The sequence below is a fragment of the Anas acuta genome, chromosome 1, assembly GCF_963932015.1.
Source record: "Anas acuta chromosome 1, bAnaAcu1.1, whole genome shotgun sequence".
NCBI classification, from domain to species: domain Eukaryota; kingdom Metazoa; phylum Chordata; class Aves; order Anseriformes; family Anatidae; genus Anas; species Anas acuta.
In genome coordinates, this window is record NC_088979.1 from 21636798 (window position 1) to 21650316 (window position 13519).

General features: G+C 41.7%; 1 protein-coding gene across 3 annotated transcripts in view; it reads right to left on the minus strand.

The window, feature by feature from the left end:
- Window positions 1-13519, minus strand: part of LNX2 (ligand of numb-protein X 2) — a 66569-nt gene that overhangs the window by 16826 nt on the left and 36224 nt on the right. For all 3 annotated transcript variants that reach the window (XM_068672171.1, XM_068672188.1, XM_068672179.1), the window contains exons 2-3: window positions 9230-9727; window positions 689-924 (exon numbers count right to left, since the gene is read on the minus strand). In XM_068672171.1, coding sequence (XP_068528272.1) covers window positions 689-924; window positions 9230-9630 — 637 coding nt within the window. In that variant the 5' untranslated portion in view covers window positions 9631-9727. The remainder of the gene's footprint in view (window positions 1-688; window positions 925-9229; window positions 9728-13519) is intronic.

Sequence of the window (13519 nt, forward strand, 5' to 3'; positions counted from 1 at the left end):
TATTCCACTATTTGTTGGGACACCTATGCCGTTAGAAGTAATCTACAGCATCTTAGTAGCACCCATGCTTTGTGAAAGGGGGTTGTTTTTGAAAAGGATATTCCGAACCCTTTGGGTCCTGTCCTGTATCATAAATTTCAGATACTTCCTTTCCAACTTGATCACTTGTGGGGTGCACCCCACAGAGCATGTCTTCACCGTGCTTCTTTGTTGGCCACTCTTACACCTGAATTAAGTGTTAACAGGTGCCAAGGAGGAGCCTGAGTATGAAGCAAACATGGAGACAACTACAGAGGAAAAAATGGGATGCTAAGGGACAGCAAATACACAAGGAAAGGAAGGGGAAAAGACCACCTTCTTCTGCAGTCAGGCCCAGTGCTTCCTCTCTAAAATCCCAGATGCTAGAGGCATTACTGCTAGTTCAATGCAGGTGGGTGCAGGAGCTACTCAGCTGCCTTTTCATCCAAGCAGGACAGTACTCCATGTGCAGGAAGCCTGCTCTTAGCCCAGCTGCATACTTGCCCATAATAGAAACCCACTAGCACTTCTCCAGAAATTGCAAGAGAAAGAGCAGAAGATGAAGATGTGCATTCACAGCCTGCAAAGAGACAAGCTCTGACACCGTAACCACTTCTACATCTGGTAAAATCAACCCGTGACAGGGCTGAGAAGATAGCTGATGACATACTGTCTGTTCCTGTGTTCTCTTCAAAAGGAGGATTGTCGATGCTGGGCTCGTCTGCCCAGGTGGAGAGGGCGGGTGTGAAGTTCTGCTCGGCCGGCACCACTCCCTGATCTGCGTCCGGAGACACGCTGCTGGGCTGCTCCGTCCCACCGGGACCAGTCTCGCCCTCGGCTTCTGCTTGCAGCTTGCTTGCTTTCCGTCTCTCCAGAGCCACCCTTCGATGGGAAGCCCCGGGGCACCTGTGAAGAAAACATTTACACCACGTGTCAGGTCTGCAGCACAAAACACCCCAGTTCTACAGTCAGCAAAATCAGCCTTCTGCAAAGACATAGCTTTAAAGGAATCATAAAAGATGTTAAACACACTGGATTTTACAGCCAAAATGCATGTCAGCAGACAGCACCCCAAAACTATAGACTGCCTTCTTCACAAAATTTCCATTATGTCGTTTTCTGGCCATGAACTCAATGTGCTGTGATGCATTCTGAGTTTGGACTTGTTTGCTATGTGTATTTCAGTCTCTGGAAGATAAATCTTTCTGAAAATACTTAACAGGATCAGGACAAAATTCCACAGAAGAGGAGCCCTGCTCCAAAACAGATCTGAGCACCCCCTGAAGTCATCACCCTTGACCTTAGTAAGCCAAGAAAGAAACACTGCATTTTCCTGGAATCACCTGGGGAAGGAAAGAGAGAGATGAGAAGTTTACCTACACTGCAATGTAGGTATTAAAATACTGAAAAATATTACACCTGACATTTGCACGAAAAGTTTAAAGTAATTAGCAGCTCTGCTCATGATCTCTTGAATCTGCAGAGAGCCTTTCATTCTCCATCTTCCCTTTTTTTCTTCCTGACTTCACATGGAAGGTCCAATTTTTTTGCTTACCCCCCAAATAACAATCCACCATCAGGATTTTCTTCTTCCCGTTGTAAGCTGATTTCCATCAGTTCATATTATTCTTAAGGCTGTTTCATGCCCTGCAGTATTTGCCGTCCTCCTTATAGCTTCTGCTATTGGAGCTGCTGACCACATAAGGATGATCATACTGTAGCAGTGCCAAGAAAAAAAAAAAAGGAGCCACGTTCTTGAAAGGACTCCTTGTCTAGCATCTTGACAGATTGTTACACTCAAGAATTTTTTTGTTTGCAACAGGAGAAGAAATGTGTTAACAGAGTAAAAGGCGCCAAAAGTCTAATGATGCCCTAACTTGTTAAACTGGAATGCTTTGAGAATCACAACATGCTGATATTCCACGAGGGGGATTTGATAATTACATGGTTTGACTGTTTTGACATGAGGGATTTTGAAGAAATGCTAACAAAATTACTCAGCTCTAAAGAATTTCGATAAAAACACCTGTATAGATTTTGTGACCCCCTTAGCAGTTATACATACATAAAGTGAGACTGACATATATATATATAAAGTAACAATCATGATATGTAAGTTTTGAAGAACGAAATAACCAAAATGTGCTGTGAAATGTGCCTGACGACATAAATTAGAAGCAATTCACATTATGAAATGACACATTTCAGAAATCACTTCTTGGAGCTTTCCCCAAGACGACGTGTTTTACACCTGCTAGTCATCTTTAAACTTCAGAAAGTGCAGGCAGGAAAGATGAAAATTGCTTGAAAGGTGTTGCTTTGTGAAAAGGTTTATCTGATTTTAATGAAGGAACACAAATCTGCTTCTTGGGCTTGCTTCAGGCAATTATTACTGTGTAAAATCTGGCAAAGAGAGACTGATCGGCCAAAAAGGGTTGAAAAAAAAACATAAAAAATCAGGCTGGTCTCAATTTAATCTGGTGAGACATAAAGTTGCAGGTGAAACTCAGCAAGAATTTTTTATTGTTGACCATTTTGCAACACAAACCTCAAAGCAAGAATCCCAAAAGGCCAAAAAAAAGTAAAGATGCAACCCCCCAAAGCAAATGCTTGACTTCTACTGTACTTTAACTTGATGGGTTAGCCACACACTCCTCCAAAATCTTAGCACTGGCAACAGGAAAAAAAAAAGGAAAAAAAAAGAAATAATAAAGAAAAAACTTCAATACAACTCACTTTTTGAGCAACATGGGAAGGGGAAAGGCATTTGAGGAGGAAACACCTTGTTTACTGGGAGCTCTGACAAGGTTAGGCCAAGGCCTCCCTGCGTTGCATGTCTTTGCTGTCCCTGAACTGCCCTACTTCAGGTGTGGTGATTTTAGGCTAAGAAGTGAATGAATTGCTCAAAATTGATGCTGTCAGATGACAACGCTTCAATCCCACAGAGCCTGGAGGCTGGAGCCCAGCCTTGCTGGACTATTTCTGTGGATCAGACGTTTCTTTATGCATCTTCTTCCAAAACAAGGCCTGTGGATCATGGAGGAGCAGGTGTAGGTGGCAAAGCTCACCTTGCAAGCCTGTTTTGTTTGTCTATTTGTTTGTTTGTTGTTTTTTTAAGCTGTACCAAAACAGGACAGAACAAAACCCACCCTTGGCAGCGTCCTGTTTCTGTCAAAGCTTTCCAGTCCACAGACAGGTTCTCCCCCACCCTCGTTCGCAGAGCACATTGCCCCATCATTGTTTGGCAGCTGATTAAAGCCGTCACGCGAAATATAAATAGGTTTGAGGTTTATTTTTGCCAGTGCTATTTCATTATCATTTCAAAGGCTAACAGCAAGAAATGTAAACAACCTCCTGAGTGCACCTACATAGCTCAACGGGATCCCTTTAATGCAACGCTTGACAAGGCAAAAATAAAAAAAATAAAATAAAAAAATAATTAATTCTGGTAACAGATTCCTCTCTTCTGCCCCAAATGAATCAGTAACTAACAGGCTAAGACTTTCAGCCTGGTAGAGTGGGGCTGCACGGCCAGGAAAGGAGCTGTCTGGTGGAGACATCAACTCACGGGATGCCAGTTCCCAGCTCTTTAAACATGATATTCCACCTGCTGAGCAGCAAAAGGTGGTGTTGGTATTCAAGCACATTTATAAGATTTTTCATTTCCTCTTGCAACATAAAAATGTATTTATTGGCAGTAGGAAGGTATTACTCACAAACGGTGAAACCATACAGCAGCTGTAACAGATAGCAAGTGCCAATAAATCTCTAAAGGTGCACAACTTCACTAACACTGTTTTTACCAAATGCTCGGGATAAAGAGCGTTTTTGTCAAAATCCTGTAACAAGTTCTGTACACAGATGGACATCTTGGAATCAAAGCTAGCATCAAAGATGCTTTTTATAAGCACAGGAATCCATTCTCTTACAACAAATGGCATAAAGAAGGACTTGAGACTGAAATGTCTCTCCCAGGAATGGCATTTCATATCTACCTACAAAGCCAGAATAACTTCGCCACAAGTGAGAAGAAAAGAAGGCACGTTTTTCTGAAACATGCAGAAGTTATTTCTTTCATGAATGCAGCTGCCTGAGAGTTACAATGCTGAAACAACCAGCAAAAGGACCCAAGTGATGTAATTTATCAGGGAACTTTAAGGGTAGCTGTTCTTGGGATGTAAAATGAGCTTCTGCGTGTATGTGTAATTTTTATCCTCAACCTCACTTAATCCATACCAGATTGTTATTTATTTATACATGGATTTTAAAGCAGCCAAGCCCGATGGTTTCTCATTTAAAAGCTGACTTCTTGGAACACCAGCAGCAATCCCTCTCTGCAGATAAAAAGAGCTTTCATACGAAATTAAGATGTAGTTTATAGTGTATTCCGTGGAATAACAGTAGGGGCTTGAAAAACACATTTGCTCACTGACTACTGAAAAGAAAGATTTCATTGTAACTTGCGCCATCACTTTCTGCCCAGTCTAGAGGTTTGATAAAAGCAAACACACCGAACAGCCTCAAACTAGTTGCACTAAATTGTTTTCCAAGTACGACCTGAATTTAAGCAAAGATTGCAGAGAAGCAGCTGAAATGCCTGTGCTATCGCTCAAAAAAACTATGCCCACAAAGTGACCTTAAACAGTAATTTTGGCAAGATTTACAGCTGCAATTCAGAGTAAAACATGTTGCCTCTTTGGAAAGCAAAGTGTTTGGGGTTTGTTGTTTCTTTTGCCAAGGGAGGAAAATAAAAGAAGAAAAAAATAAAGAAGCACTAGGAGTTAACTAGATTTGGGAACCAAGAGGATTTGGGGAAAAAACAAAAAAACAAACCAAAACAAAAACCCATACACACAAGGAAGAGGGCTTTTGTTGCTTATTTGTTTCTCACATCTAATGATTTGAGGAGCCTACAAGGTGCCAGAGGGCTTTAGAGCAGAAACCAGCCCCAGACAGATCCTTCTCTTTTCCAGCAATGGAAAAAGTCCTTGACAATATGGAGAAGCCCTGAATATGTTGTATACTTATGTATAAGAAAGGACAGCCCAAAAGAGGGTTAAATTCTGCAGATCCTCTTCAACTCTCTTGGTGTTAAAGGCAGAAGCGTAGGGACAGTGCTTGTAGCTGGCATGAGAACGGGAGAAAGGAAAATAACCTAGAAGCACTATAATAAACACCAAAATAAGAGAGATTTCCAAGCTTTTGAATAAGTATTTGCATTTATACAGCTAATTTGCCTGTAGGTCTTCTAAATCTAAACCTGTATATTAAGCATGCTAATTGACACACAGTGAGTAGCTCAAAAAGTTCTTCATTTTCAGAAAATACAATCTTTTTTAAAGTTCATATCTAGCCTTTCACAAAGTTGGCTTGAATGTTAACCTCAACATCAAAACATTTGGAAAAATGTCCCTATCCAAAATAACAACTTAAACTACCAGAATAGAACATAGGAGAAAATTGAAGCCTGACTCAAAAGGAATACATAAACATGATACTTAAGCCTCTTATTAAAAAGTCGTACAAATTTAGGAATATGGTTTTGTACAATGGAATTTGTTCAGGTCTGAATCATCTGTAAGAATTAACTGAATCAAAATCACACAGAAAAAGCCCTACTAATCTTCCCGGATTTTGTTCTGATAAATTGCCTTTGATATTTAGAAGTGGAATTGGCACCTACTTTACTAAACATTACCAAGTTTTCTATTTCAACTGACAGAGAAAAACAGTACAACCCAACATCATCATGCATTTTTTCCTTTAAGGCAGATTATATTCACGGTGTTCAACTTTGAAAGCCACGTTTCCCAAATGAACCTGACTAAACTGAAAGATCGATAAATCATTAATATTTTCTTTGAGCAACAAGGTACCATGAAATACAATTAGTGACCATGAAGCAATCACATTTGTGTCTCTTGCCTCTTATTTCAAGAGTAGCTTGCAGTAACCTTCTACTCTGAGTTGCCTGGTGGATATTATGACATTTCTTCCAGCTTCTATGCTCAAAGGGAGCCAATTATAACAACACTGGAAAACCTGAGTGTGAATGTTTTTAAACTCCCGAAACTAACCAAACATGTTCCATTTCTTAGAAATGCAAACAAGTTATGTAAGTGCTTACTGAGACTCGTTTATATTAATCTATACTGAAAATTACAGTAGCATTGAATTTTATATCTCTTTCCTACATTTAATAATCAGTACCAGGATTTTCCTAGGTTCACTAATCCACACGAAATCAAATTCAAGCTACACAGTTAATGCCATCTTTTATGGCAGCAATGATAATTACTGGTGTTCAGATGTTTGCAAATAAACTTAATTGGAAACTGAAAATCACCATGTATTCAAAATGCACATCCGCATCCCAAGACAAGAGAAGGAATTCAAGATGAGCAGCCTGCGACTGAAAGCTTTTTCCAGCTGACAAACAGGAAAAGCTCGCGATTCTGCTCACGCAGATTTCATGATAATCTTGTGCATTAGGTAAATGAGTGTTTCATATATACCTGAAGTGAGCATACATAGTGTTCCGTGTACAAAGAAGTTATGTGTCCTTGCTGTAAATAGCCCTAATGTCACTCAAAGAGATGCCAATAAAGGAAAATGGACTGAAAAGGTGAGGGAAATGGCAGTGAGAAACTAGAAGATGAAGTAAACATGTAGCAGGGGTCTTGCTTGCGTTTTGGCTTTTATAAAAGTCTTACCAGTTTCATATTGGGGTTATAAACCTAACAAACAGGTAGGCTGTCTCCCCCACCTCCTTCAAAGTGATCGTACAGATCAGAAGTGATTTGCCTAGGGGAAATGAGCAAGAACCTAAGATAATACATGAAAACTGGGAAATTTAAACAAGAAAAGAGAAAAGGGAAAAGAGAAAAGAGAGAAAAGAGAAAAAAAAAGAAGAAAGAAGAAGAAAGAAAACAGGAAAAAGGAAAAAGGAAAAAGGAAAAAGGAAAAAGGAAAAAGAAAGAAGAAAAAAGAAAAAAGAAAAAGGAAAAGAAAGGGTGGGAGAAGGAACAAGAAAGGCTGCTCATTTGTACCTGTACTTCCCTGACATGGACAGTGCACAGGTGTATGTCCTTGCTGTGGGTACAACAACCAGCAAAACCCAGGCAACTCCATGCTCACCACAGACTGCAGGGATGCTGCACGTCCTGCATGTCCATGGTCCTCTCAGCTCCTGGAAGCATCTGGGGCTTAGAGCAAGATGGAAAAGGCTGTTCTGTAAAGATGCACCTGAATGAATTGTTTCAACAAGGCTGGACTGGACTGACATAGCTAATACTACCTGCATTTTGGGAAGAGTTAGGAAAGAAAACCTCTCCCGTGTGACACTGCAGCCACTGTTGTTTCTCCCTCTGGGCCTCTGGTTTGAAGCCCGTGGAGATGGCTTGTTGGCCAAAGAGCAGACAAAGCTACCTACCAAGCAAGGAAATGTCCCACATGAAACAGGCAAGCGTGAAGCTCAACGTGACTTAAAAATAATAAAAATAATAATTAAATAAAACAAAGCAGGTAACAACAAAACCTGTGATGAAGTTCATGAGGAATGGAAATGGAAAGACCTCATCTCAGCCTGGTGACTGAGAAGAGAAGGGTTAGAACATGTACCTTCTCCCTTTGCCAAGAGTCACCAGGCACTGTGCTTGTTTTTACAATCACTGCTGACAAATGCTCCCTCTCTGAGTTTTTTTTCTTTAGTGCATTTTGTCTATGTATGTTCAACAGATATGCACAATGCCTACTCTTCTGCGTTTGAAGCTTTTTTGCAGGGACAGGTACGTATTTTTCTGAAACCTCTTTCTGCAAAATAAACACGGGTTTTCAAAGTTAAACACAATATGCAATCTGAATTGAAGGCACAAATAATGTTGAGCTGTACACAGGAAATATTTTCTGATATCAGATGCAATTCACTTGAACAGAATCCTTTGAATGCAGAGGCACTGCCTTTGAATACATTATTTCCTTCCCTACATAATTTTTCACTATTCTCCTCTTGTAATTTCTTAAATCTCTTACCGGTTTAAAAATGTGTTACTTGGTCTAGATGTGCATAATATTTTTTAGTCCTGACTCATGACTTCCATTATGCTTTAGATTTAACATAAATGGTATGCCCGATGTCAATGGTATGTCACAGCTCATGTAATAAAATAATTAAAAAAACCCTATTTGCTTATAAAAATATCCACTAAACTACAGAGAAAACAAAAGCAGTTAAGTGCACCCCTCAAAACAGGTTTAATGTTTGACCATGAGAAAAGTGACATTGCCTTCCACAGAAGGGTGAAACATCTTCATGTAGCAAAGTACCTCATGCAGTCAAGGGAGGCTTTCCTTTGTTGGAAGAATGAAGAGCACTTGCCTACCCAGTTTGAAATATTACTTTATCTGAATTTGACAAGCTTATTTCCCTTTTTCTATCATGTGCTCCTTTCAGTATTTAAGTGCTTTGAGTAGGAAGGCATAAAAGAGGAGAACTTTAAAACATTAATGGTTCAGAATAAGTCGCCCCCACCAAAAAAACAAAATCCTAGAAAAAAAGCATGGCATAAATACACAACATATAGTCAACCTGTGAACAGATTCTAAAAAATAAATCTTAAAACAACAACAGAAGAACAGGTCCTGCAGGAGTTTCAAGAGATACATTGTCCATTTGCCTATCTCAAGGCAGAATTAGTGCTGCCATAACTATTCCTGGCAAAGGCTGGTTTAATGTGTTTGTGAACACTTCTGAAACTGGAAAATACACAACCACCCCCAAGCAATCTATGCCAGTGCCAGACTGTTTTTGTTTTGTTTTGACCTAAAATCTGAACTAAATTTCCTTTGTTCCTATTCCACCATTTCCTTCCTCTTTGCAGGCGTGGCTTGCATTTCTCTCATTCCCCCCCTTGCTTCCTCCCTGTATTTATTTTCTCTTACCTTAAATAACCCCATTTTCTTTCACCTTTACAAGACCTCCACTGACTTGCATTGTTCTCTCTATGTGTTCCCCACCATTCTCGCAGTGTGACGTCCAGAACTGGATCCAGTACTCTGCCTGTGCTCTGTTATGAGCTGCTCATTTCCTAAACTGCTCTACTGTAAATTTCAAAGCCACCACGACCCCTCTTCCCCCTCTCTCCCCAGTTTATGAGAATCAGTCTAAGTGTGTAAGTATTCATCTACCAATGCCATCATCTGCATGGCTCACCTGTTTTTGAGATGTGCTGCCAGGTCACATCGCTGCATGACTTCCTGACATACCGACGAGAAGGGGCACAGAACAAATAGCTTGTCTAACAGTTTATGAACAAGGATGCTGGACTTTTTGCAGAGTTTAAAGTGGAGTCTTTTTCGATCCAGCGGGCAGAAATCCTTCTCCTGCAGGAAGTTCCTTAGGCACTTGTAGCAGAAAGTGTGTCCGCAGGGAGTGTCCAATGGCTGCAACAAGGGCTGAAGGCAAATGTGGCAGACCAAGTCGTCATCCACTTCGTTCTGGTAGTTGTACAGGTGGTTCTCCCTCGTCCAGTGCTGCTGGCCGCACTCGAAGCACAAGGGGTTCAAGGAGGCATTCTGCTCCACTGCAGCCATCTCGTCACCTGTAGTCCCCATGGTGCAGCTAGGAACGCGGAGTGCTCCTCCTCCTCCTCCTCATAGGATGGGTTTGCTCTGAAAAGGGGGCTTCCCTTCTTCAGTCAAGTGTCACTTTCTGCAGCAAATAAAGAAATAAAAATCATTAATACCGAACGAAGTATGAAAGTTCTCGTCAGACCTATCGACTTGTTCGGGGTTTACCAAAACCCACTAAGGAACAGCAGTTAGATCAAGAGAACATTTTTGGTTTCTGTACATTTGCTGTGGAAAAGAGCAATGAGAAAATACGCCCGTGTGATTCGTGTTACAACAAACATTTTACAGCTCTGTGCCAGCTGCTCCACTGCATAGCTTTCACCTGCAAGAGGAGCAGCTTGTTGAGAGCAAGGACACCACGTTATGCAATGTCACACCAGATGCATGCCACCAGCGTCTAGCACAAAACCACTCCACTGAGGAACACTGGTGATATGACCAAGTAATTAAATGTGTTCTTTAATATGCGATTATGATTTTATTCAGCAATCTGGTCCTACTCTTCCTTTCGGATTTTGTGTATTAATGTCAAATATTACACATTAAAGGTCTCAGTATTTTGTACTAAACGTAACAGCAGTGATTGCTTACCCTGTTACTTCCATATATTGAGTATATGCCACCACTTACCTCCAGGTTCTCTCTGTGGATTCATTCCTACACAGCTAAGAGGGGCTGATTCTATGCAGCATGACACATTCGATTTAGTACAGAGGCCAGAAGTAAAAACATGGAATAAACTGATTATATGAAGAACGTGGTTCCAAGCAACTAACCTGTTTTGCTTTGTATCCAACAAAATTCAAATTACAACATTCTCAATGAGACAATAATCACATCAGTCAAAGGACTGGAGATCTGTCACTATGGAATTTATTTTTTAAACTTTAAATGTTGTTAAACTTTGCCTTAAAATAGCTCCATGGTCAGGAAACTGTACAACCATCAGTCTACAGTTTGAGAAGCTTTACCCCTCCCAACTTTATTTATTCTTCCCTCTTACCCAAAATCACATTGCTTGAATCTTGTAACAGGATGATTTAGAAAACAAAACAAGCTTTCTCACATTTTTAAGAGTCCTGCTAATTAGTTAGTTTCAGCAAATGTTCTCAATCACAAATAAAAATCAAATTTGAGCAATTCCTATTTTGTGCCTGAATTCTTTATTACAGCCAAGCAACACTCACGAGAGACTGGCTGTATTCTAACAGAGTAATCGCAAGCTTACAGTGAAATGAAAACTGCTAGTTTTCTAGCAGCACAAGCCCATCATCTTTATCTTTAGCTGCTGAAACGTAGTCATAACCACATTCCCAAATTCATGCAGAACACATGCGTTTCGCTATGTTGTACATTTTAGGAGAATTCCTGTTTTAGTTTTTGCCCCTTAACCTAACACAGCCAAGCACAAGACTTAGAGCACATTTTGCAAGGATTATTATATCCTTTGACGCAAAAAGGATTAAATAGTAATTTGTAATCCAGGATTCTATTCTGCTGTGGAAATTGATGCTCTTCATTGCCCTGCCTTGTAGCAGATAATGTGCACCTTCTGGAAAGGATTTCAGGAGGGAATAGCACAGCAGTTCTTTGTTACTGGAGACTAAGAATGCAAAATGAGACCCCAAAAGAGATTACTCAAAACCAGTCTTAAACGCATTATGTAAAAATTCAAAGATTGGAAAGCAGATAAGGAGCCCAGCACATAGTGCTCTCATGCACAAACTGCAGCTCTCCACCGCATGTTCCTGCTCCCAGATAAGCTCTGAAGGAAGGAGACCCACCTAATGGCTCTTCTTTATGAGATGCAAAATAAACCAGCTTGGTGTTCTAGTAAGGCATTGCATTGCTCTGTGACTTTATCAAACGGTCTTGCCCCGTGGAGCATTAGGCAAACCAGCACAGCCAGCCAGCATGTGGTGCCTGATGCTCTGCATGTCAGCGGCACCGGTGGCACGACCGGTGTGCAGAAGGGGCTCAGAAAGCTGGTGTTAAAGATGTGTCCATACATGTGGACAACGATGTGTTATGTGTCCAAACTGCCCCTACTGCTGATGAAGAACAGGACTCCTCCTTCTCCAAGTAACCAAGATCCCAACATCCCATCCAACATGAGTGAGGCTACAGAAATGTCCTGGCACCATCCTGTGCATTCCAGTTGTGGACCCCTGAGCACTGTGAATTCACAGAACCACAGACTGGTTTGGGTTGGAAGGGACCTTAAAGCCCACCCAGTCCTACCCCCCTGCCATGGGCAGGGACACCTCCCACCACACCAGGTTGCCCAAAGCCCCATCCAGCCTGGCCTTGAGCACCTCCAGGGATGGGGCATCTACAGCTTCCCTGGGCAACCTGTGCCAGATTCTCACCACCCTCAAGTAAATAATTTCTTCCTAACATATAATCTAAACCTACCCTCTCTTAGGAACAGTTCCTTCAAAAGGAACAGGCTTCCAGCACTTCTGTCCCGTGAAGTCACCTGTGGGATAGCTGCTGTGGCTAAAGATACCAGCACCAGGCTTTTGAGAGGCTGTAATGAAATCCTTATGTGTGCTAAACTTTTAAAATGGTTACTATAAATTGTGAACAAAAAGTAAAACAAGAAAAGTTATTGAGACAACTGGCTTTCACCACCACATTTTCGATGTGCCCGCCGGCAGTCGGGGTGTGGATGCTCTGCTGGGGGGGTGGCAGCCTGGGCCGCGGGCAGGCGTGCTCCACCAGACCTATTTCTGTGGCTGCTGACGTTGCCTCTAGCTGCTTCCCAGTGCCAGTGTTGCCAATGATCAATAACGATCATATGAGCTAACCTGAGCCCTTTTTCTGCAGCTGATGATCCGAGAGCCCTTGTGGGCAGAGCTGTGGTGGTGGCGGTGCCCTGCCAGAAGGGAATGCCAGACAGATGGCTGTGTTTTTAACCTGTGGGACTCTGCAAAACGAGTGTCTGTTCGTGGCTCAAACGTGCCCTGCTTGTGTGCAGGACTGCTTCTTCTCTACCTGCACAGCATCTCATGAAAGAAAGACCTGTGCTTTTGGTCCTCCCCTCCTGGGAACTCCTGCTCGCCTCTGGATCTCACAGAGCACCGAAAACCAAAAAAACCCTGGGGAATTCTTCACCCCAGCACCGCTGCCTGCTTCCTGTGCTGCTGCTGGTTGCATTTCGGACAAGCACATTCAATAACAGAAAAAATATTCACTGGGATTTGTATCGATTGTACACCACAGCTGCCTAATTATCTGTTCCAAGACTTTTCAGGGGCTGTTCCCAGTGCAAAATACCAATCAGTTTACCAAGCCTACGCACACGGTATTTATGGTTTGAGAGACAACAGGGATAGCAAGCAGGGTCTAAACTTCCCCCACGTAGAAGCAACGTACCCCTGAAATACACAACACCAGAGCATTGCCATTTATAACACAGTGCTTCATCCCTCTTCATACATCCCTTATACTGTTTATCTCTCATATCATGGCAGATTGTCAGCTCCTCAGGACGGTATCAGCTCAGGAAAGCTGTGAATGGGAAAAATAGTCTGAATTAAAATAATAATAAAAAAGAGAGGAGGGTAAAAGAGCCAGCCAGGACTGGTTTTCAAGAACAGAAGAACAGAACAGAATTCTGTTCCCTAGAACAGAATTCACCTGGGACTTCATTACGACAGCAGAACAGTGCAGGTGGTGCCCTGCTCTCAGTTTTAAATCACAATTCATTTGGGAACTGGACGAGACTGGACATCCAACTGTGCTTTTTTTTTATGTATTTTTTATGCAGAGCATGCATGACAGCTACTTTAGTCTGAAAGCAGTAGCCTGATTCATAGGCTTCCTCTAGGTCTGATTTATTGGTTCAACTAACGTACTTTGGAGAAAT